The sequence below is a fragment of the Manacus candei genome, unplaced genomic scaffold (assembly GCF_025592945.1).
Source record: "Manacus candei isolate 608988 ecotype Guabito, Panama unplaced genomic scaffold, ASM2559294v1 h1tg000019l, whole genome shotgun sequence".
Taxonomy (NCBI): Eukaryota; Metazoa; Chordata; class Aves; order Passeriformes; family Pipridae; genus Manacus; species Manacus candei.
Window position 1 is genome coordinate 7,893,213 of NW_026138067.1, and position 25,815 is coordinate 7,919,027.

Genomic DNA, 25,815 nt, shown 5'->3' on the forward strand with positions numbered 1-25,815 from the left:
ATGTCTTAAATTCCAGCTGCTCAGCCAACACAACTGCTTTGACAGTCATAAGACAAAAGACATAATTCAAGCACAACCCCCCAAGTTTATTATAGCTAGATCAATTCTCCAAAGGCACAGTTCTGCAGCACAACGGGTTTGCTCAAAAGGAGTGTTGTATGACAGCAAGAGCAACTGGTCTAGGAGCTTACACAGAAAAAAGTGTCAGAGAAGCTGCCTGCAGAACCAGAGTGCCTACTGAATGTGCTAGTTACCAAGACTTAATGCTTTCTAGGAAAAAGGTTTCGAGAAACAATCATTAATTACATCCCCACCCCACAAATATCCCAGTTCTATCTATTCTTCTACAGTCCTTTATGTAGTGGTAGAACACTTCTTGCAGATGGCCTGGGCATCTATTATCTTCTAAGTTATGAAGGTATGAATTTTGCCCCTTCCTCCTTGTTCTCTTTTTAAAACTGAGAGCATTACAGAATTAGACTGTCACACAATGAGAAGTCAGATTAAATCATCTGCTGGAAACCATTACTCTGCTGTATTATATTTTTAAATAAATTATTAGTATGTATATTAATATAACACATTAAATCATTAGTTTAGACTGGAAGGGACCTTTGAAGGTCAGAGTCCAACTCCCTCCTCAAAGCAGGTCCACGTCTACTGGGATGGAGAGGTATTTATTAAATTAAGCACCTCCAAAGGTAGAGATTCCATATCCTCTCTAGGTGACTGATACCACTGCTTTATCATCTTCAAGGTAAAAAAATAAAACTATTTTTTTTATTCCCACTTAGATCTAATTGGACTTTTCCCATGTTTCAATTTATGCCCACTGCCACTCATCCTGACTCCATGCACACTGAACACCGGTTTTGCTGTCAACGCTCCCATCGAAGGGACTGAAGATAACAGTAAAAACCGGTCTTAGCCTTCTTAAGCCTGAACATTAGTGAGCTCTCACAGTCTCTCCTTTCCCAGCCAACTTGTAATTTCAGACAGTAAGCAGGAGGGCTGGTGAGTTAAAACAACTTTACACATGTAGAGGAATCCCAGAACTTAAGGAGTGAAGAGGGAATCAGGTACACAGGTAAAATAAGGCAAAGGTGAGTCATTGATTTTTCCCCTCAACCCTAAATGCAGAATATTCATGCAGAGACAAGTGTCTCTTCCTTTCCAACATCCTCATTCACCTCAGTGATCTGTCATTGAGTTCACAAAATTCTAAAAAGGGATCTTTGATTTTCTCTTAAAGATGCTGTGGTACGTTCTGCAGTGCAAAGGTGCTAAGAAAAACCAGGAAAGCCTGAAACAGTAGCCGAAAACTCCAGAAACTCACACAGCCCCTTCTAATTCCAATAGTTGAAAAAGAGTTTTGTTCTCTTATGTTTGCATCATTAATTATAAGAACTTCAGATTTCAGAATAAAATCTTTAAACCATATGCAGCTCATTCGTCAGGCCTTTTGTAATCCCCCCTCCCAACCAAAAAAACTCTACTCCATAAAGTTTACAACATTGGGCAACATAAAAAAATAAGATCTCAAGCAGGAAAAATTCTAAAGCATGAACGCAGAGGTCTACTGAAATTACTCTATGTGTAGAGTATATTAAGTTTCATAAAGATGTAGGCTACACATGCATTCACTTTTTGAAGATTCTTCTGTAACAAACAAAAACATGAAAGTACAGAAGAAGATTTTGGTTTGACTAAATGTTCAGTGGGGATCCATTTGTTTGTACCACCCACTTTTAATTTTTTTAAAATGCAACATTTGCAATAGATAATAAAAAGCTATAAATCCCTGCCTCCAAACTCAGACAACTCTGGGAACAAAAGCATCCTTTGGTACAAACAAATCTCACAGAACTAACATTTAAAATTTGCAAAATGTGACCCAAAATGCTGTAGAATACTATGGTGCTAAAAACCCCATATAAAACGTAAGGATGTATTCAAGTCAGAGACACACAGACTGTTAAAAGTAGCCAATTTTATTCAGATTATGTTAGATCTAACATATAGTTGCCTTTTCTCAAAAAAGTTACATATTTATGTGCTTTTCAGTCAAATAAACTGATTTCTCCTCACTGCAGAAGTATTTCAATAGAAGCCAGAGTCCTGAGTAGCCCAGTTAGGTGCCTAAAAAATGAATAAATAAGGATTAGAAGTTGTTACTATATTATCTAATAGTTACTGAAATGCATAAGACACTAATTTAAAAGATTTCTAACGCTGTATATGGCTATGAAGTGGGAATGTTGGTAATTAGTGAAGGATACCCTATAAGTTTAAAGCAAGTGTTGATATAGGAGAAATGCATACTGTAATTGAGTTGTACAGCTTGAGTTCTCCAAGCTAGTAGTTTCAAAAATGAAAAGTTCTAGAAGATTCCAATATAAATTTAATTTTTTAGCTATATTCTTAAAAGAAAATAGTAGCACAAAAGTTTCACATGACTTCCCATTAACAGAATAAACTAATGCACCACTGCTTGCTCAACTTCCATCAGTATTTCAGCCAAGCAGTGAGAAAGCCCAATAAGACTTTTATGTTTAAGCTCTTTTACTGTGTGGTTTGTTTTGTCTGGTTGTTTTTCTGCTAGTTTTAAAGATGTATGGTTGGGTCCCTAGTGGACCACCTTAACAGTGGTGTTCTCCCTCACAGTTCCCATACTGTAATGTGGAAGGAGGCAAAACCAGATGATCTTGCCAACTTTCTCATTTTCACTGGTTCTACTAAAACCTTTTGATGATTCATTATATTCGCTAGAATTTCATTGAATAGGTTTAACAGTTCAGGTTTTGCACAACTCCTCCTTCACGTTCCAGTCTTAAGCACCATTCATTCTTCTTTCAGTACTACATATTCACCTACAGGAAGTACAACTCACTTGGAAAAAGTAACTACTTTCCTAGGTTCCTTCAATATCTGCCCTTCTCAGGTAAGGAAGCAGAGCAGCAAATGACAGAAACAGTTATGCAACAAAAGAAGTATCTAGTGACAAGGCGAAAGGTGAGAAGAAAGCAAGAACCGCTGTTTAATTCTCGCTATAAGAAAGTAAGCCTTTTCCAATTTAATTCCTAGTACAAATACAAGTAGGCACATCTGATGAATTAAGGCATAGATCAAGAATTATACTTAAATTTATCTCTCACAACAGGAAGATAGCAGGAATTCAGAAAAACACCTTATACCAACCTCAGATCTCCCACTCTGATTCAGTTTCTTCTCAATGTTCATAGCCAACATTTGACTACGAAAAGACAGACTTTTGGTTTTTTCAATCACTTGTTGGTAAGGTGAGACTGCATTGTTGCCCATGACCACATGGCCCTAAAACCCAGCAAAGACAGAATAAATTTAACAATCACAAAGAATGCAAAAGCCTTTAATGTAATGCTCTGCTTTCAAAACTTTCACAGCTCATCTTACAGACATGATCAAAACGCAATAAATGAAATCTACCACACTTTATACAGGAACAGAAACTTCTGTTTTCTACTGTTTGTTTTTCTTTGTCCATGAAGAAATTTAATGAAAAATTCATTTGTATCCATCTGACTTTAAACTGAAAGAGAGGAGGTTTAGTTTAGATTACTGTGAGGGTGGTGAGGCACTCAAACAGGTTGCCCAGAAAAGCTGTGGATGCCCTGGAAGTATTCAAGACCTGGCTGGTTGGGGTTCTGAGCAATCTGCTACCGGGGGAGGTGTCCCTACCCATGGCAGGGGGGTGGAACCAGATGATCTTTAAGGTTCCTTCCCACCCAAACCATTCTATGATTCTGAGATTCCATGTACAGTCTTACCAGTTTTGAATCCAATTTGGCATCCAATCGTGCATTTCGAATTAGATTGACAATCCATCTTTCTGCTTCTTCGGGAGTCATATTTAGTTTATCTGCCAACATACTAAAAGATAAAAAAACTTACCAATGGTGAAACAGAACCTCTCTGATGTTGGTAAACATGACTAGGGACTACAGAATACAAGTTAAACCACCACAAAATTTGGCACAGTCCAAGATTTGTATTCAATAAATACTGCATACCTAGGAAGCTTTTATCGACTGAAATTACTTTAAAACTTACAAACATTCTCTCCTGCACATTTCTCACCCTTAGTGCTTTACACTGCAAGGAAGAAATTCATATCCTGAAGTATATACTTAGTCTGAACTACACTATACTGCATTTAAATCTCAACCTGCACAATTTGCACATATTTCTATTAAACCTTGCCTACATGAACATTCTTGATTTCCATTTCAGTAATTTCACCACTAACATAAAACCACCACCATCATTATAAAACAAACAACTGAATTGCTTTTATTCTTATTTAAATGCAGTCAGCAGTCAAGAAAGTTTAGACTAATTAGTCCAGGAAAACATTTAGCAAGAAAATTTCTCTCCAAAGTTCAGGAAGAAGAGCCATGACACAGAGCTTGGTACAGAAGATGTGACAGATACACTATGCTCAGGCTTCTTGCAATTTCAAGGAAGGAAGGTGGGGGAGAACCGAGAAAGGAAAAATTCTTAATGAAACAAGCACTCTTGTCCAGGAATAATTCCTTCTAATAGCATTTCCTGTGGCTTTCCAGCTAACTCCTTTAGTTTCCTGCTGGCAGTTGGCTCATAGCAGGCATTTGTAACGCTCATTCTTCCATCAGCTTTCAGACTAAGGTAACAAACATGAGGTAAAGGGCTCCGGGCATGACCCCAGAGCCAGCTGGCTACGCTGAGTTGCACAAGAGGTCAAGTTCTCACCATGTTAAGCCATCTTGCCTGAACATATTTTTCCTCCAACTCAAGTGATTTTCTTCTTGACGATTATCTGTGTCAAGTAAATACTTTATAATCTATCACTTGTTACCTCATCTACCTGGCTTGAATATCTACATACTCTTCTTTATGCAGTATTCTCTCCAATATTGCCCTGATCTCTCACCTTTCTCCCAACTATAAAAGCAAATTAAATTTTTTGTCACAGATAAACACGAAGAGAGGTGAATAGAAAAAAAGAAAGTACTGGACTTGCATTGAGTCACTTCAGCAAAATAACACAACAAATGGGAAACAAAGTGTCTGAGCTTAGGGGAAACAAGGAGAAATAAAATCCAACCTCAGCTGATACCGTTCCAGTAAATTGTTAATCTGAGTTTGAACTGACAATTGTAAAGGCAGGCAAGAACAAAAAATATCAGGGATGTAAATTTTTCTGGAATTATCAGTCATCTAGGCAGAACATGAGGTATTTCAAGAGAATAAAGGTACAAATTGCTTTACTATGCCAAATCAGTGATGTTAAGTACTTGACTTGAAACTAAAGAAATTTCAAACTGAAAGAATGTGGTGTGTGTGTAATTCTCATACTTCTCTTTTAGAAACATCAATAAGATTCAAATAAAATAACACTTCCTCTAGATGCCACAGAAAGGCTACTGCCACTACAATGGGGAGGTAAGCAACACAGCTTTGAGATTAGTGTAGAACCTCTATTCTTGGACATAGTCAAGAATCAACTAGTCAAGGCCTCAAGCAGCATCATGGAACATTGCAGTGGGTCCTGCTCAAAGTTGTAATTGGGTTCACAGGATTTAACCGGATGACTTCCAGAGGTTCCTTCCAATCTACTGCACCTATATTTTACTTTTTTCTTAACATAAAGTCCCTGTGTAACTGGAGGGGAAGAGGGCACAGACTTCTAGAGAGTCATTCCAAGCCAGAAACTACAAAGTATTTTATATCACCTAGCAGATAATAGGTTAGCACTGTTTATAAAGATCATCACTATAATTCAATAAAAATGGAATAATTTTATTAATATGCAAAGACTAGTCTACCATTTCAAGTTACAGTTAATTTCAAAGGGTTGTTTCTCCAAAACAGTTGCAAAATAGTTTTTTAATAATTTCTGTACCTCTGTTTTATAAGGAAATTCACTCATTTGGGTCATGCTAGGGCAACTGTTACTTTCCCTTACTTAAAAGGCAATGTTACTGAACTCCACACATCATCATATACAAAGAAGACCATCTTGTATATAGTTTTCTTGTGTGTACAGTACAAAAGAAGAATGAAGCTCTTCAATTAAATACAGGCATAACAAACTAACCAAAACACGTTCAAAATTAACTTCATCTATTACTCCCTATTAAACATGATATTTCAAACAATAAACCAATTGCATGATGATTTGGGATGTATAAATTTTAACTTACAACTGATAAAGCTTTGTTCTTTGGAAAAATGTCAGCTGCCTAGCAGATGTTAAGTAGTTAAAAAAATTAAACAGGCATTTATTTTCCACTTAATATAAGGAATAGGCTTCCCACTAATTGTTTTCAAATTCATTCTGAATAGTTAAACAGTACTTATCAAGCACTGTGGTATAACTGCCTAGTTTTCAGCTCCAGCAATAGCAGTGGAAATCACTTGTGGACAAAGAAATGCAAGAATGATGCCTCAGTCAAACATCCAATTAAAAGCATTTCAGCTGGCTAATTTCTTCAGAAGCAAGTCTGAAATGCAATACTTATGCATCTCACTTAATCAGCCCAAATCTAATGATTGTTACAGCTTGCAAAGAAGTTTAAGGCTCATGTCCACCATTGAAAGCACAATAACCTACTGAGGACCACCTTATTACTGAAGATTGATTCCATGTGCAATTACCTCATTGGTATGTGGCAGGAATACCCATGTCAGCCTGAGATAAATGTCTCAGCACAAAATCTACCACTTGCCTCAGAACACACTATAATGCTTATAAAATAAGGACACTGCTACCTATATTTAGGAATCACACACACTAACAAGGACAGCCAACTACACTATCTCCTATCATACTTAAACTTGAAATACCACACATAGTACAAAAAATACGAACTGTAAAATAAGTGATATACACTAAATAAGTGACGGTTATCTACCATAAACTTTGATTTGTTAAATAAAGCTTGCTATTTCTGCTATAATGACTCACTGGTATGCTGCCCACAGTTTATCAGTATCTTTTGACAGAGACTTGAAAAATACTTAACACACATACTCCAGACTCTTTGCTCATTGACTTGAGACACGTAAGAGAAGCAGACTTCTTACAAAGACACCTAGTCTCCAGTTAAAAAAGTTTGAAGACCTAGTTTCATTGCAAACTTGTACTTGAAAATGTGCAGCATTCACAGCACTAAAAATAATTTATAGAAAACAGCAAGACACTACTGGCTTTCTATTTCCCAAAAATCCATCCTCAAGAGAATTATATTTACATTTTTTTTCTTCCAAAGGTTTATCCAAACCCCCTTTATGCTTAAATGTGCAGTACTCTGCTTAAGTGATTTCAGATGAAGCATTAGCCTTCCTATAAAAATGAAAATTAAGTATGGAAGAGTTCTATTCCCAGCATCTAGTTTCATTTACTATTAAGACTATGCTTAGAACCCTATACACTCAGCTGACTAAAATGTTCGAAATTCACTGTTTCCCTTTTACATCAGAGATTAACTACTTCAAGCTGATACAAAGGATTAAAAAGTATTTTCCAAAGGCAATTACAACAAACATGTCACCCAATGACTAGAGTTTAAAAGTAGTAAGAATCAGTCCTTTCTCCAACTATACCTATCCATAAAAAAGCAATCCTTTCAATAAGCTTGCAAAACTAAGATGATTTTTTTTCAGGTCCTTTTCTTTTGAAATCAGGCAGTGTTAACTCACTTCCTCAAAGGGCTAAATGCACACATTTGCTCTGGATGCAGGCTGATAACAAGACTCCACTGAGTTTGATCAATGTAACAGTCTTAATTTCTCTTTCTCTGCACTGTTCTCTACCACTGAGATTTTTATAACATTGAGAGTTTTTCACTTTTTTCTTTTTAATTTAAGGGATGTGAAAACATGGGGAATGCAGCAAAGGCCAAGTGGAAAGATCTCAAGCGCTCGTAATATCTTCCTGCTTAGGGTGTTTTTTTTGTAAGAAAGGCATCAGAGCTGATCTATTTGAAAAGTCTGCATTTATAAAATTAATCTGAGTGAACAACAGACATATTTGGTGATTAGAACATAACTCTTACAGATGGATCACTCACTTTGTGCCCCAGAGAATAAGATCCATTGTTTTCCATTTAATAAATGGAAAAAGCAACACGATTCTTATAATTTTCCAAAAACATACCAATAAGACAGACACGGGTATCTGTATCTACCAAATATAAATAAATTTAAGCAATTACTGTATTTGCAATTTGCATTAATTTAATATTAACACTCTACATCAATGTGTGGAACTGAGCTCCAAATGAAGACACCAGGACTTTGACACTGGGTACGAAAGTTTCCATTAAATCCTGTAAAGATCCATGGCAAATTTTTATCTTGAAAGCACTGCTTTTTTCGGGGGTTGGGAGTGGTGGAGAGAGGTTGTTTTGAAGTTAAACACAATAATTCAACTTTGAAATACGATTGTAGTAATTTAAGTATATCACATCAGAGTTATAAAACTAAAACTATGAAGAAAACTGTCCAAATGAGATTTCAGTTAGGATTTTATATGACAACTGAATATTTTACTACTAAAGTTTACACTGTCAAACTGTCATCCATGAGTAATTTTTCTGCACTGACAAATTGCAGCGCTATCTTACCCAATGCTGATACACTGATGGATGCGACAGAAAGTCTCAAATATAAAAAGACGGGCATTCTCAATGAAGTCCTCAAGGCAGGCCACTAAGAAGAAATCATTCACAAGCACCTGCAAGGGTAAGCAGAAAGAGAACACTGAGAACAAACATGGAACTAGTAATTTGCTGGTAGACACTGTCAATAACTAAGATCAGCTACAGTACATCTAAAAAAATTATTGCTATACTCCAAGATGTGGAAAGCCTGAAGCTCAGCCAAATGCAGGATGACCTATTTGCTCCTTGTTCTAGAACTTCTTAAACATAATGTTAAAGTCATGTTCTTACTAGTAAGTCTTGTTTCAATGTTACAAAATGAGTTGTCAGAAAACCCACTGCCAAACAACCATAAATTAAAGTTCATCAGAAAACAGTGGCAATGGAATCAAACACCACTTCAAACAAATTAGCTGGCCACTGTGAATTTTAGAGGTCTTCACTTAAAGGAAAAGGAGTCTTATTAAGGTTTTAAGTCTTACTGTTTCACACTCTCTCAGCTTCTTCTGTGCTCCATCAAAATCAAAATTAACATACAAGCATTCCACAAACTCTGTGATAGGGTCCCTGTATGTGTAGGACTCCTGTCAAGATAAAAAATTGGAACAACATTAGAAATCAAGGCCATGTGGTTACTCAAGTATTCCTTATATTCTTTAAAAAAAAATTAATAGCAGAAACAAGTCCATACATCACATTAAAAAAAAAACAAACACACCTGAACTTCCCAATTCCTCTTATAAAAGATGCAAAATTGTGCTTCCTCCCAATAGACTGGTTAAACAACCAGAGGTATAGTTCCACCTTCAGCATTTAATGCTGCAATCTTTGGGTTAGCAAAGTGTCAAGAGACTAGAACCAGCTCTGTATCAGACCTCCAAATTTCTAAAACATGGTAGAATAGTCTTCCTAAATTCTGATTTCACAGACAACTCCAATGCCAAATCCTTCATCTTTAAACTGAATGATTAGTGATTTACAGGGACAACATAACTAATAAAAATGCTACTTTCTATACACAAAATACTTCCAATTTACTTTGGCATTACAGAAGTTATTCAACGTTCTAAATTACCAGGCACAGACAACACTAGATCTATATACAACTGTGTAAATTCAGATGTAATTGAACATCCCCTTAAGTGTCTCTAATACATATTTTAAGACAGCTTAAGTCAATATCTGTCAATATCTGCTTTAGCACACAGTAAAATCAGCAGATTAAGGGAATTACTAAGAAAGACGTTTTTCTTTATGGATGAAAGTTATTTTTCCTACCCCAAAAACCTGTATTTATGGTCTCATTATTTAGTTTTAAAATTCAGTTTTAAGGGTAAATGTTTTTCGCATCAAAATTATACTTGTTAACCATTAATTAGTAACAATTAGTTAACAATTAATTAGTAATTAACATCCACTATACAAAATAGTCTTGGATTAATCATCTTTTAAATTTAACAGAAGAACAACAAATTGCTTACCTATCAAGTTCAATACTTGCAAAGATATTCCAAGTATAAACAATCTCTTATTGCTACTAGAGCAAACAGCCTACACACAAAATAATTATCCTGTCTGATCCACTTTCAATGTATAAAACCTCTACCACATCATGATTTAATATAACGAACCATACAGAGTAGAACAGTACTAAGAAATAAATATTTGGTAAGAAATTTCAAAATCAAAGCCCAAGTTGGTATTTTCCAGAGGAACACCCTAATGACCTTTTTTATTCCTGCCAACTGTACAAGATAAACAAAAGCAAAAGAAGTTGTAAAATGTTATTTAAGTATTAGAAGTTCATATTACATTAGAAGCTCGATGCTACAATCAGATTTTAGATAAAAGATGAGTCAATACTAATTTATAGCTTCTCATGCTACTTCCTTTGTGAACACTAATGCTTAAGAACAGATTAATGTGGGCTTAAAATTTGATCCTTGGGCTTTGACTGGGCTTTGCATAGGTAGTTACCTCAATGATTGAAATGGATATAACTGTAATAACTGCACTGTCACGTATGTATATGCATATATATATATATATAGTTTATTATTCACAATATTATCAAGTTGAATACAGGCATGATGGCTTTTATACAAGTTGCATGCTGATTTCAGCTAAAAATCTTGGCCACAACCCCACTGATTGCTATCAAGCACAATTCTTTTATTGCTCTTGTCCATGTCTACATCCTCATGTAACTGTGACAACAGAACCGTTCTCAAGAAAATGCACGTGAATGCAAATCAACACACACAATTCAGTGGTTTTAAAATGCATAAAGAACCCTTATTCATACAACAATTCCTTGCAGAGATAGCTCAAAAAGAATCAGATCCAAAGCCATTTCACATATCTCACTGAACAGAAAATAGAGTGCATACTCTATTGTACTCATTGCTCATTTACATGAAAGGAGGGAAAAATTATACTCTGCTACCACTGATCAATGTGCATGAATCAATGTTCAGTGAAAAATTAGTTCACTGACAAAAAACAAGCATCAAAATGCTGCAAGTCCTAACCCAGGCATATATTATTAGAAGAAAGTTATTATGAAGTCCCATTAAATGGCAGAAATTATCAGATATTTCAAACCTTACCTGTTGAATAACCTTGACTAGATCTTTCAGCACTTGCCTACGTTTACGAACATCCTTATTTGTTATGACTGCAGTAGTCAAATATCTGAGGATATGTGGGCACATTGTCTGAATTGCATTGAGATACCTAGAAAGAAAAAATACAGACAAGATGCAGGACTCAGAGGTATACTTAAATTTGCTGATGACTCTAAATTGGGAAGAGCTGTTGACTCCCTCAAAGGCAGAGGGGTCCTGCAGAGAGATCCTGACACACAAATCAGAAGGCTGGGCAATCACTGGAACAGGGCAACCCTGGATGTATGTACAGGCTGGGGAATGAAAGGCTGAAGAGCAGAAAGGGACCTGGGGGTCCTGGTTGATGGCAAGTTGAATATGAGTCAGCAGTGCCCTGGCAGCCAGGAAGGCCAACTGTGTCCTGGCGGGCATCAAGTAAAGCATCGCCAGCCAGTTGAGAAAGGGGATTGTCCTTCTCTGCTCTGCACGGGGGCAGCCTCACCGCAAGTACTGCATACAGTCTGGGGCACCACAATATTAAAGATACTAAGCTCTTAGTGTCCAAAGGAGGGCAAGAAAGATGGCAAAAGTTCTAGAGGGGAAGCCATATGAGGAGTGGCTGAGGGCACTTGGTCTGTTCAGCCTGGAGAACAGGAGACTGAGGGAAGACCTTAGTGCAGTCCACAGCTTCCTCATAAGGGGAAGCAGAGCAGAAGGCACTGGCATCTACTCTCTTGTGACCAGCAACAGGACCCAAGGCAACAGCATGAAGCAGCGTCAGGGAAGGTTTAAGGCTGGATATTAGGGAAAGATTCTTAGTCCAGAGGTTAGTTGGGCACTGAACAGGCTCCCAAGGGAAGTGGTTACAGCACCAAGCCTGACAGAATTCAAGAAGCATTTGGACAATGCTCTCAGGCCTATGGTGTGATTCTTGGGGCTGTCCTGTGTAGGGCCAGGAGCTGGAGTCGATGATGATCCTTGGGGGTCCCTTCCAACTCAGGATACTCTATGATTCTAATTTCTCAGTGTTAAGCTGTTCTAGATTCCTAAATCTACATATAATAAGTTGGTCCTCTCACAAATAAAGTATTTCAATTTTCATTTTTAGTCTCAGCTTTTCCTCAAGAATACTTCCTAAATAGCTTTTATAAAATCAAAATAGGACAATATTTTCCCCTGCAGCCCTAAGCTCAACAAGCTTGCATATTCAAATCATATGCCTTAATTTTGATTTAAAGACTCCCCCATATAGTACAACACAACTTACTGTGGCTGATAGAGAAAAAGGTCAATGATATTGTCTCTCCCTTTAGGATGATTAAAAAACACGAACAAAGACCAGTGGATGAGCCACGTTCTCTGCTGAAGAGACTGCAGTGGAGAGCTGACAGACTGAAGAAAAATGTAACATTAGTTTAAGTCAAACATAACACAAAGTTTGCTTGAACATTAACCCACGGGAACCTCTAATTGCTCAAAATTTTGTGATTTTCCACTAACTCCTTTTAACTATCATCACTCTCAGGCTGAGTTTGAGATAAATTTTCCAATATTATATTCCAAATTATTTGCCAAAGTTTGCATTGTTACAGCAAAAGCAGAGATTTTAGTTCTCCAAGACCACCATACTAACTTAAGGTATTACTTCCCTTTTTAAACTCGAATTTTGTTTCTTGTACTCCCTTTCCAGATGTGATCTGAGAAACTACTTGGCTTCTCCAGCTTTTCTGTTTTACTTTTTAAAGTCTCATAAAAGCTTTTTATTGCCCTACACCCTCAGACAATGATGAAATGCCATAATCACTTTCAGCCAAGAAATAAGAACGTATCTTCATTTAAACCAGCTGATAATGCACAAATAAGGGTTCAGCTCCAAGCTGGACCAAGTAGCTGTATTAGCTTCAAATTTCAGCAGCACTTCAGACAGACTGCAAAGCAACATGTTAAGAATGAACTGACACAGCAACTAATCATCACTCCAAAGAGCATGACAATTAACTACTATGATTCTATACTAAAAAAAAATCTTGGAGTGTAATGCCTAAGTCAAATATTCTATTATAACCACATAGAATCATAAAGGTGAAAAAATTAACAGAAGAAAATTTATTAACATTAGTTATCTGCCACATAGACAAAAAACAATTGGGGGACACCAAAAACCAAAATACCAAACATCTTTTCAAGCCTTTGGTTCAGGAGAGTAAAACTCCCATCTTTGGTCAGTGAAGGCCTATGAGCAAAGAGGAAGACTGAGAGGTCCCTAATCCCGTCAGCTGCTCTGAATTAGTACTGCAGTCCTACTCTCCCCTTGTGTTCTTGGTGCTCATCTGAACTCAGAAGCCGGTAAGAAACCTGAATAGCTGAGAACTGTTTCCAAAAACATTGCCTTCATGAGATAATAACACAGCCTATTTACATCCATTTTATTCTTTACAGAAAATTAATTGTAGAAGTATCTTGCTCTCAAACTCATCCTTAAGATTTTTTTGGTTTATTGGAAATATATTGGAAATACATTTGAAAATATAGCTTCTTTTTAAGGTGTTAAGAAGAAAGCAATTTGAAAAAGAAGGCTTCACTATTTTTCCACGAGCACCCTTTGATTCTCCCACAGCTAATATGAAGGTATCAAGTGAAAAGGTGGTAAATACTCCTAAAAAAGATTACAAGTGATTTATAATAAAACTTGAATACTAGCATGTCTAACATCTCACCTTATTAACATAACCAAGATTTTACTTACATTATTATCTATGGTCTCCTTTAGTCTTGTGAGATCTTCCATGGCTGCATCCCAATTCTGCATCAGTATTTCAGATGCCAGTTTTCCCCAAAGAGAACTCAAAGCATTTCTGTCTGTTGCTGGAACCTATTTTCAACAACAGCAACAAAGTCACACTATTATAATTTTTTTTAAATTATTATTTATGTTTAAAATTAAGAAAGATATTTTCTGGTCGTATTTTTAACGTACAAAATCTCAAATTTGCATGGTCTTAACTTTCCAAAATTAAGTGCTTTTTTAAGAAAAAGCAGTTTAGGCATAGAAAACAGCAGTAAAACTTCTGAAGTAGAAACCAGGAAATTCTGTCAAAGTAAGATAAAGCTCCATGCTGCTGCAGTTTAAGTTAAAAAAAAAAAAAAGAAAAAAATGAAATGGCTGAGCACCAGATGACACACTGGGTCCAAAATTATTTTTTTCCCACCATATAAAAATGCTTCTGAACTACTAAAACGAGGTTATTACAAAGCAGGTTCCTCAAGAACTCATGATAGTAGGTAACCACCTAAAAAAGTTAGCATTGCAAGTTCTTTCTGGTAACGCTGTGCCCAAAGGTGTCCTTGTTACAGAAATGTCCAGTAAAACTGCAACTTTGCAGCAGTGACTATTTCCTGGAAGGGTAGCCCTGAGGTCAAGATGTGTTAGTTTTATACAGGAATGAATTACACTAGGTCATTCACAGTGTCAAATTCTGTTCTCAGACTGGTTACAATAGTTCTTTCATAGATTATGTTACATCACACAGGACTTTAAACAAATCTTCTCCCATCAGAATTAGTAACAAAGTCCTATACCAAGCTATTACCAGCACAAAACCAATACTTCACTTTTTGAAATTAGTTACTTGACATAAAAGAACATAATGCTGAGCCCAGAATTAAGGCACAAAGAATTAAGGACAGCTGCCCACAAACCTATGCATGTAACTTTCATTTCCTCTCTCAGCACATAAAATGAACCTATAACACTGAAAGTCAGCTTTAGTATCAAAATTTAGACTAAGAATTCAACTCATTCCTATTTTAAACCCTATTCTTCTAATTAAAGATATATTTCCCAATTTTTCTTCTTTAATTATAGTAGATTACAGGAATTATTGTGGTTTACTCTAGCAGTATCTCAGAGTTAAGATTACTTGTAGATGGGAATAGAGATTAGACAGCATCAACATATGAACCACCACATGTTTTCAGCAATCACTCCACATGTCTAGGAGACACACAGCTTCTAAGTCAGTATCTTGCAGACAACTAAGGTGCCAACTTAGCAGATACTTTTAGTTTAGCAGGTTCATATGCACTGTGCTGATTCCAAATCACATAACTACAGTTAAGCTATTCACAATAACTGCTTTTAGATACTGCAGCTGTTCTAGCTACAGTACCTGGATTTTCAAGCAGTTATGTTAAATTTCCATTTGTTAGTAAAACAGCACATTCACTGGCCACCAACAATAAATTTACTGTGTTGAGATTCTTACAAGACATTAAATCTTCATTCTCAAAATTCACTCCCACCAGTAACAAATGATATGGATTACAACAACATGAAAAGAATTGCTTTAGAGATGATGGATCTGGTTCTACATTTTTCATTTAAGCTGTTTACATTTCCTAGGGAGATGACTTATACTCTTAAATCCATCACAAAATTCAAGAGAAGACAGATGAGAGTTCAGATAAGAAGCTGGCAGTTCACCACTACCACCAATTACATTCAATCCACCTGCAAGCTTTTCACTACTGTTAATTACATCTGTGCACAAAAACAAGTATTCACAAAAAAAAGTATTCATTTTGCCGTATTCCATAATTAAGTGTTACCACAAAACCTACACATTAAAAAAACAATTCTGAATTCAGCTTTAAAAATAAGAGAACTGCTGGACAATACTGATAATTATTAACAATTATTGTCAACTTTGTTGTACAGTAATTGCCTCAAAAAGCTCAAAAGTATTATATTCTAAGAATTAATACAAACAATTTACTGGTTTAAGTATTTCATTGAAAAAAAACCACCCAACAAACAAACTCCAAAACTAAACCCCAAACCAACAAACAACCAAAACTTACCAGAACCCTAAAGAAGTAGAGATATTCTGCAGCTCCTGAGTAATTACCACACTCATACTGAAATTTGGCATATCTGTAGAGTGTATCTAGGTACTCCTGCCTAAACTGAAAAGGAATACAATAAAAGTTTTATTCACTAGGAAAAAAGAAACATACTGTCACAAGCCAATTTTAATAGTAGAGTAAGCTTCAAAATCTGTAATTTTTCCAAAGACATTGTACACAGAAAAAGACAATAGAAAACTATTATGCTCTCAATCCATGCCATGGAAAGAAAGATTATACCAATATTAGAAAAAGGTGAAATTCTGTATTGCAAAGTAAAGCACATCGTAGTTACACAGGTGCAGCTAACATTAAATTTCAGCTTTGTTTGTATAAAAATTATAAGTTCAAAGGTATAAATATGTTAGCATTAGGCATTCTGCCTATTAGCTACACTGATAGGAGACAGGGCAAAATGCTAGTCCATAATTTCTCAAAGCTGTCAGCTTTGAGAGAGCTTGGGTGGAGATACTTTGAACTGAACTCAACTGATAAAACACTTACCCCGTGCTTCTCAGCTAAATAGTCAAACAGCATCCGACCATCTCTATAATAAAAAGATAGAAAGTGCTGTTTTTTCAAAGCAAACTGATAGTTACCATGCAACACACTACACAGTGCAACACAATTTTAAAGGTAAAATACACAAAATTGAGCACAAATTTTATGTGATCTTCCTCCACTTGTTGGTCAAAAGCAGCTGCAGAAACATAGAGCCATCAATTCCTAAAGTGTCACAAAGAAGCTTCAAAATCTTAAAATTATTCCAATTTTAAATATTTTTAAATAAAGAATGCCACTCAGCTCTTCCCACTTTCATGTTCTAATTCCAGAGTAGTTACTCTAGACAGCCTTGATTTTAACAGGAGACAGGAAAAAAACCAGCTAAGAATAAAGTAAATACAAGTAAAAAGGAAACTTATCCCACTGTTAGCACTGAGGCACAGTGGTTAGCAAGAATATCTCTACCACAGCAAATACCTGCAGAACACAAAACTATAAAAAATAATCGTATTACTAAATTCTAAACATCTAATTCACCCATGGTCACATCTCTGAAGACTATTTTTTATTCAACATTAATACTAAAAGGACAAGCAGTATTATCTAGATCAAAAGAAAGTCTGAGCCTCCAGGAGGCAAGCTATAAATTTCCTGGTACAAAGATACTCCCTTGCACACATATTTTACTGTATTTTCCCATTTACTCTGAAATCAACTGACTGCAAAGATGTTTGTTTAATTAGAACTTATGGTATAAGATTCTATAAGGAACTGGTACGTTGCCAAATGAGCCAAGAATGACAATCCCCAATAATACTTGTGAAAGCAATTAAATAATTTCATGGATTTGTTCCAGTGGAAGATACTTCAAGAATGAGTAATACTGACTGTTCCTCTAAAATTTTGAAGTCAACGTCCTCCAACTTAGAGAAGTGACATGTTTTGGCTTATTCATGAAAGAACTTTTACCTGCTAAGTCTCCTTTACACATCATTTCCCAAACTTTCATATTCCAAGCAGTGCTGTCATGGATCAAAAGCTGTGATCTAAAGCCCTGATAATACGCAGCTCTGAATTTGATAGAGATTCCAAATCACCAGTAGAAATTCACAAAAGGCAAGGAATCAAAAGTTGCTTTCTACAATCTACAGCACACTGTTCAAGGTCTAGACAGTTGGACATCTATCTGCCCAACTCTGCCCATTACTATCTAACCCCAATCATCTGGATTGGAACTACTGCCCAATAACCAAACCCAGAATTTCTGACCTACGAAGTTTCCAGACATTTTACAAACAAAAATCACATACCAGTTGTAAAACAAAACTTGCTGCATATGAGTAGCAGGGTTAATATTCTATAGCATTAGGCAAGTTATATTTCATGCATTTATTGACTTTATCTCTTGCTTTCAAACATGGCATTTTTAATCTGAAATAAGTACTACTGACCAACTTCAGTGAATCAAAAGTCAAGTAACAGAGCACATTTCCCAAGAAATGATAGTACTTTAGTAATTTGAATCCTAGGCCAAGTATTACTATAAAAACTGGATAAAGGCAAAGCAAGAATTGCACAACACCTCTATACACTCAATTAGATGTGAATAGTTGTGATAATACCAGGAATTCCTTCCTTTAAGACAGTCCCAGTTAATAACTTCAAGGCAGTTAACTAATGGTGATTGGGCCTTTCACTTTCAAAGTTACACTTCCAAAATGAGTGGCTCCTGGCTTTGCATAACCCCAAGCCATAAAGCAAATGTAATTATCTTACATGAATAGCTACTCTGAAATTAGATACAAAGGCAGCTTACTTAGTTAACGTTTTTTAAAGCAGAAGATTAAGTACATTCTGGTGATATCAGAATAGAAAATAAACTTTTTCTGATGTGCTGCAAAGTACATTTCATGATTCCTACTGACATGTTGTTTCATGTGCACATTGAGACACAATATACTGCACTTCACCATTTCTACACTAAGTTCTAAATTATTCTATAACAAATTCTGAAAACAATGCAAAGAGTGGAGAAAACACTGGGGAGAAAAAAAGAGGGGAAAGAAAAAAAGGATGATAATCTGTGTTTGAAATAAAGAGTAAATTCTAATCAAGTTCCTCCCCCTCCAGGGACCCATATTCTTCAGGGGATTTATTCCCAAACAAAGGTATACTCAAAGATTTCTGCAGACTAGAAAGAAGAGTTTGTACATTCAATATTTTTGTAAGAAACCAGTAAACCCGAGTTTATTCAAATTCAAGTTGAGCCATAGTTGCTCTATCTGGTGCAGTATGCTCTGTTTGAAATCTTAGGACAGGTAAGGCTGAAGAAAGAATCCAATTAATATTCCAGCGTTTGTCAGACACATTTACAACAGTAATAACAATGTTTCCCATGTACAGGCAACAAGCAGTAATTTATGTCAAACAAATACCTGCCCACCCCTCTATTGAAGGTGCAGGTACTCTTCAGTGATTACAGCTGAACTCTTTCCTACAGAACCCAATTCAAGCTTAACCACAACAGAACTCTCATAGACCTTAGATATAATGTACAGACAATTCATTCTACTTTAATTACTCCCATAAGCAAATTAAGAAGAAATGGATGCGCCTTAAAAAGACTATTATGAGCACCACCTAACACCAAAAAGTTGGAACAGTTTGGGGGTGGGAAGGGTAAGGGGCAAAAGGACAGAACTCCTGAAAGAAATATGTGCTCTGAGGCTGAACAGATGCTTATCCATCAGGCCTCCCAGACTAAGATGGCATTCCATAATGCTTTGTGGAAGGCAGAAAAGAGATTCTGAATTGGTTTTGTTCGTATTTCCCCTCAAAAAAGCCTAAATCCCTTCAAAACCCAAACAAAAAAAGCCCTTCCACCTCCCCAAAACAAATCTTGGCTGTGACTGGACTGCACTGAATGATGACTGTCCCTTGTCCCAAGTTGACTCATGAACATTAAGATCAATAGATGTCTTTTACACAGCAGGAAAAAGCACTGAAGAGAACAAATTATGCCAAGCAATTTCAGTTATCTGACCACAAGCACTACTTAAACACTGTCTGGAAATAAGTGTCCTTCTTTGTAGTTGTTGCACAGAAAGCACTCCTATCATCAACACCTCAGAGGTACCAACAAGCCACCCTGAGAAACCATGTTAGAAGTTACCTGGTGGACTGCATTTGCCTCGTGGTCTCTGGATCCTCAAACATCTTCACAATAGGTTCTGTTTCAGCCTGAAGCTGCTTCAGCTGTGCAACAACAGTTGTTCTCTTCTCACGCAAAGCTAAACACAAAAACAAAACTATTTTTATATAATGTCTTAAGTTGTGACAGAAACCAACGTGTAATTATATGGTGCTGACTTTTGAACACATCTTCCCTATTCCTACCTCGGTTGTCCTCTCAGTCAAGTCACAAACCCAGAGGTATCTAACAATTCTTTGACTTAATAAAAAGCTTCTAATATTTGGTTCTTCTCCTCCTGTGTGGAGTTCTAATCAGGCCACTAAAGAGCAGGTACAGGTGGAACAGAGTCTGTATTAGACAAGGAATCTTCAGGCTTCCACTAAGGGAGAAACAACCTTTTAATTTTAATTAAGTTCACTTATTCCAAGTAAACTTGGGAAAAAGTAAACAGTCTCATGATATCATTAAGATTGATTTTCTTCTGACTGATGATCAGGTTCTGAAAGCACATTCACAGAACACTAAACTGAAAATTGTCAGGAAAAATTTCAAGCAGCTCAATCTGCAAAATTATGATTTAGAGCACTCTGCATGCTTAATGGAAACATTAAGACTTTTATGAAAAATTGGTAGGAAATAGGGTGATTTTTTTACACAGATCCAAACTTCCTGACCAAGTGCTACCAATGCAGTAAAATGAAGCCTTAAATAAAATTCAGAAAAGTCTACGTGTTAAAAAAAAAATAAGAAAAAAATCACCCTGACACTGGCTATGTGACCCAAGAAACATATGGCATCAGACAAGCCAAGACCAAATCCCAGGAGAAAAATGCAGGAAATGTGAAAGTATGCCACACACCAGAACATTCAATGCCACAGTGAACCTATCAGACATTTCTTTTGTGATTTGACTAACCAGGTATTTGAACAGGACATCCAAAGTGGCCAACACCATAATGGTGACCCAACCTAAATCCGACTTGCCTGATAGGAAGTGTTCCAATAAGGAGAAATTATCTCCAACTTCTGTTGACTCTTGAGATTATAAAAGAGGAAGGGAAAACAGATGAAAGAAAAACCATTCAGTTGACTTACTAAGAATACGAAAATGTTTTCCTGCGACATCTCCTGGGTGTGTAATTGTAAGTTGATCTCATGGAAGACAAGACAAAAGCAACTATAAATTGTGCAGGGACATTTCTAAGTATAACCGTGTTAACTGAACTTAGCTTTGAGTACTTTAAACAGTGAAGTCTTAAAAAAAAATAAAATCAGCATAAACTTCTAATGAAGGCAGTGATTCCACAAATAAGAACCACCTGTCTGTACACACATTCTGATAAGCACTGATACATAAGGATGGTACACACCAGAGAGATCCCAGAGTAAGTTAAGGCCTTTGCATAGGAAGCTGTGCAAGCAAGCACCCCGAATAACTGACTCCACGTGCGAGAACTAGCTCTGCTTATGTTAACTGACTAAAAGCCACATATCAAACAATGGTAAGTCATCATATAAAAAAATCCTGCCAAACTGATGATGTAAAGTCTTAGAGATGTTTGAAAAGAGCATAAGAAAAACATTACAAGTGTGGAAATTGCTCGTTTATAATGAAGGCAGATGTCTCCTAGCGACAAAATTCATTCAATTTTCCTGCAGCTGTGACCTTATAACCTTAGGCAACCTGCCTAAATAACTGGCTGTAATCAGAATATCGAAGACATAGGCTTACTATTTCTTGTGCTGTTTACTACTTTAGTATTTTACTGCTAATTTACTACTTATTTACTACTGATAACAGTAATGTTCTTCAACAGTTTAGAAAAGCTGAAGCAGGGAAAGAAAGAGGAGAGCCAGGAATGGACTCGATGATCCCTGTGGGTCCCTTCCCACACAGTACATTATATGATATTCAGCTTCAAGATTTTTACAGCCCTGATATGCCCTTTTTAATCAGTAGAGCTGATAAGTAACCTGACAGTGAGGAAATCCTTACATCTGTTTCTTAGATTACAGAAGTGACACTCTGGTTCTCAATACAAGTCCATGCATCACTGCATATGTGCTCAGTACAACACCTAATGCCAGCAAAGGTTTGGTCAAATCATTGACTCCAATGTCCCAATGCTATCAGTTCTCTTCGTATCTTTCCAAAGAGATGAACTGCCATCTCTGCAGTCTAAAGGCAAGACTCAGAGGCAGAATGCAAAAGCACCCAAGTCTCTTCCTTCTAAGCTGCAGGCAAGACAGACTGTAGTCCCACTAGTTTAGAAAAAGGCAAGGAATTCCCCAAAACGAAAAAAAAAGATGGTGGATATTCAAAGACTAGGTCAGGGAAAAAAAAAGCCAAACAAAAAAAAACCCCAAACCTGAAAAAAGGAACAACAGGAAAAAAAAACAAAACCAAAACACCCATAAAGGATAGAAATTACAGAAAGTAAGATAACATAATTTTCTCCTTCTCCAAGACGCTCCTCAAGAAGATAGAAATTTAAGACGTAAACAGGAAAATTCCCAAAATCATGGATAAGATAGTAAGAGATTAAGTTTCATATTAATTATAATCTTATATACAATTTATTTTCTTCTAGACAAACAGCTATCTATATTTTGACAGAACTGAGGAAACATCTTCAGAAAAGCATCTTCAGAACCATCTTTCTCTCTCCAAAGTCTAAAAATCAGCCACACACAGACAGATTAATGGAGTTACTTACAAAGCAACTCTAGTCTTAACATACTGGATGCTTCATGAATAAGTCTAATGACACCAAATCATTGTGCAATAGTGTTTAATTTGACAGATGAAAAGTTAGTGCAGTGCAACATTAGGCTATACTTTTCAAGTGCTTGAAATTATCAAATCAGCATTGAAATACTTCAGACATCACTCAAAGATTACATTCCTGACAGACCAACAAACCCAAACTTCTCAGGATTAGGGAATTCTATCTGTCTCAGTATTGCACCTCCTTTTGTTAAGGCCAAAGTTAAACTGTATTCTAGTTTTTGAATGCAACAAGCAGATTACCACTAGTTATCTATTATTTTAGATAGAAAGGTGGTAAAACAAGTTTTACATCTAAATGAGCAGCTTACCGTGTGGAATTTCATCGGAATAAAGATTTTTGTACACATCCATGGCAAAATCCACCATGTTGGTATCACTAAGGAGATCCAATTTTCCTTGGAGTAGTTCTTTTTCATTGTATATCTAAAATAGAAATTATTAACAGATTTATCTGAATGGTATTAAAGAGTTTCAACTCACATTATGTAGTTATTTCTACGGCACAGTTTATAGACTCTTGTACAATTGAATTGTTTAAACACGAAATCTCACAGCTCTGTCATTAAATGTGCTTACTATAAAGCCTTTCTACATTTTCCATCTTGGCAGGATACCAAAAACTTCCTGCTATTTATGAAAGCAGGAACTTCAAAGACTAGTTAGAAGTTAAGTAACATTACTGTTCTCTTAACAGGAATAGTAATTCCTATTGCAAAAATTATATATCTATTTTAAAAAATAATAAAACCTTTGTCAGATTTTTCTTACAAAGTACTGAATGCTTTCCACAAAATAAAATGCTGAACAGTGCAGACTAGTTATATTATTTAAAGTGGATCTCAGAAGAGATGCTCAGGATTAAATTTATAATTTAATTGCAGCACAGATTAATCTAAAATATGCTGCCAGGTCTAAAGCATAAGAATAAATTCAGAGTAGCTGTACAACTGGATGGTGTGCTTTTGTACTTGTCAAACTCTTTTTTAGAGATCCTACCCCATAATTTAGCTGTGAGTTGCAAACTGCTCTTAGGTCTTCAAGATGTACGTGAGGGCCAAATCTGGAGTATTCCTCAAAAATACGTTCGCACAAGAGCTGTATTACAACTCACCACACCACATTTATGGACATCTCAAATATAGAACCTGCAAGTTTAACTGGGCTCTGAACACTCTGTTATTCAAGATTAACACTAAAAATAAGTCTGTTTAACTAACTTGAGCCGACTTACAAATGCTAAAATAGTACAAATGCCCCCAAGATGACAGACATTAAGGAAAATCCACGTGCTAGACACAACTAGTTAGGTCAAGTCTCGATATATGCATGGTCTATCAGTTAATTTCTGAAGGCTAAAAAACCATCTATTTTAAACTCAAAACTTATGTCATTTTATGCATTTTGCTTCCACTTTAAAGTAGCTCAGACGAGTACTTCGTATACTTTAGGCTAAACTCTTATCAGTCTACACTACCTTCAGCATTATTTGGTTCTCTGTAGCAATAAAACTTCGAAATATATAAGAAAACCCACAAGAGATAATTCTAGAACGGACTTGACATTTGTTCTCAACACAAATTTGTGATGACAAGCGTTTCAAATTGGAGTTAATCATCTACACTAGCGCAGGCCCACAGACCGCCCTGAGCTCCGCGGCCGCGGGGGTGTCCCTCGCTGTGGGAGTACACCTGCGGCTGCGAAGGAGAGCTTTCGCTCTTCTCTTCATCGAACACTGGGGAGGGAAAGACACTGCGCCAAACCCGAGGAAGGAGGAAGCGCAGAATGAGCTCAGCGCTGCCCGCACACGAGCGGCCTGGGCGCTGCGCAGCGGGATCCGGGACCGGCCTCCCCAGGCCCCTCTCGGCCCTGCTCCCGTCCCGCCGGGGCAGTCCCACACGCCTCGCCCTCGACCCACGAGACGCAGGAGCCCCGAGCTCCTCCCTGCGGAGGCTCCGAGTCCCCCACGGGCCAGGCCCGGCCCGCGCGGCGCCGGAGGAAGGCGCGCCAGGCCCACAGGAGGCACCGTCAGCTTCTGCAGAGCCTGCCGCTTTCCCGCTCCCGCAGCCGGCTCTCCAGCCCCTGGGACAGCCACGTACCTCCTTGACGGAGAGGAACTCCAGCAGCGGGAAGACCAGGTGCCGGTCCAAGAAGTGCGCGATGCGAGTAGTCAGGTCGTACTCCGCCATCTTGGCGCCGGCAGACGGAGGGGGGGGGGGGCGGGACGCGGCTCTCTGTGCGCGCTGCGCCTGCGTGGCCCTGCCCGGCCCCGCGCGGCAGCGGCGGCGCCTGCGCGGTGCGGCCCGTGTGTGTGACGGGGTGCGGGGGAGGCTCTGGGGTCCCGGAGAGGAGCCAGAGGAGGGAAGCGGTGTTTGGGCCGAATCTTGCCGGGTCCCTGTTAAACGGTCCCGCTCCTGTGTCCCCGGCGGCTGTGGGGCCCGTTCCGGTGCGCGCTGTGGGGCCGGGGCCCTTTGGGGCCAGGACAGGGCCCTGTCCTCACCTCGGGCTGGGTGAAGGCGCCAGTGGAAAGTGAGCAGGTCCTGAGGAACGTTTTGTGTCCTGTGGCAGGTCCAGCTTAATAAAGAGGGATTTCTGGAGAGGTGAATGTCTCCTGAAAGTGTTACAGAGGAGTTGTGAGGTGTGAGTCCAGCCCCCCCACTTTGTGCTCCGTCTGGGAGCTTGACTTGATTTAATCTGGTAAAGAGGATCTGAAAAGGGGTCTAAGCTGTCCTTGGCACCAAGTGAAAAGGTTGAGTATTGTTCCATGTTGGCCATGGTTCCAAGCCGTCAGTGGTGAGGCCATGCCAGATGGGCTGCAGTCAGGAGGCTGGGAAGCTGCTGGACAATGGCTTACCCAGGGAAATCCAGGCAAGTGCAGAAATGGAAGAATGGCTAATATTGATGATAACTTACCTATTTCTTGTAGCCAGAGTAGGGAAGCATTGGTACTGGCTGCCCAGGGAAGTGTTTGAGTCACCATTCCTGTAGGTACTTAAAAGACGTGGATGTGGCACGCAGGGACATGGTTTAACAGTGGATTTGGTGTGGTTGGCCCAGATCTAAGTGGTCTTTTTCAACCTAAATGATTCTGTGATTCAATATGTTGTTAACTCACCAGAACACTGAAAGATATAAAAG

The 25,815-nt window shown here is 37.6% G+C and overlaps 1 protein-coding gene across 1 annotated transcript; it reads right to left on the reverse strand.

Moving 5' to 3' along the window:
* Positions 1 to 1,970: 1,970 nt before the first annotated feature.
* On the reverse strand, positions 1,971 to 24,916 carry EIF3E (eukaryotic translation initiation factor 3 subunit E). The gene is made up of 13 exons (XM_051785179.1): positions 24,777 to 24,916; positions 22,989 to 23,103; positions 19,869 to 19,986; positions 16,697 to 16,739; positions 16,148 to 16,252; positions 14,034 to 14,159; positions 12,555 to 12,679; positions 11,291 to 11,417; positions 9,164 to 9,265; positions 8,646 to 8,755; positions 3,807 to 3,909; positions 3,199 to 3,333; positions 1,971 to 2,139 (listed from the first exon to the last, which is right to left on the reverse strand). The coding sequence occupies exons 1-13, from the start codon at positions 24,864 to 24,866 to the stop codon at positions 2,101 to 2,103; spliced, it is 1,338 nt and encodes a 445-aa protein (XP_051641139.1). The 5' UTR covers positions 24,867 to 24,916; the 3' UTR covers positions 1,971 to 2,100.
* Positions 24,917 to 25,815: the final 899 nt, after the last annotated feature.

What these genes read in the sequence shown, in the direction of transcription:
- EIF3E (XM_051785179.1), bottom strand. Translation starts at nt 24,866, where the DNA reads ATGGCGGAGTACGACCTGACTACTCGCATCGCGCACTTCTTGGACCGG. An exon ending in AGTTCCTCTCCGTCAAGGAG is followed by an intron (nt 23,104 to 24,776) that starts GTACGTGGCTGT and finishes TTTCTATTTTAG; the next exon opens with ATATACAATGAAAAAGAACT. An exon ending in AGGAGACCATAGATAATAAT is followed by an intron (nt 12,680 to 14,033) that starts GTAAGTAAAATC and finishes ATTTTTCTTCAG; the next exon opens with TCTGTCAGCTCTCCACTGCA.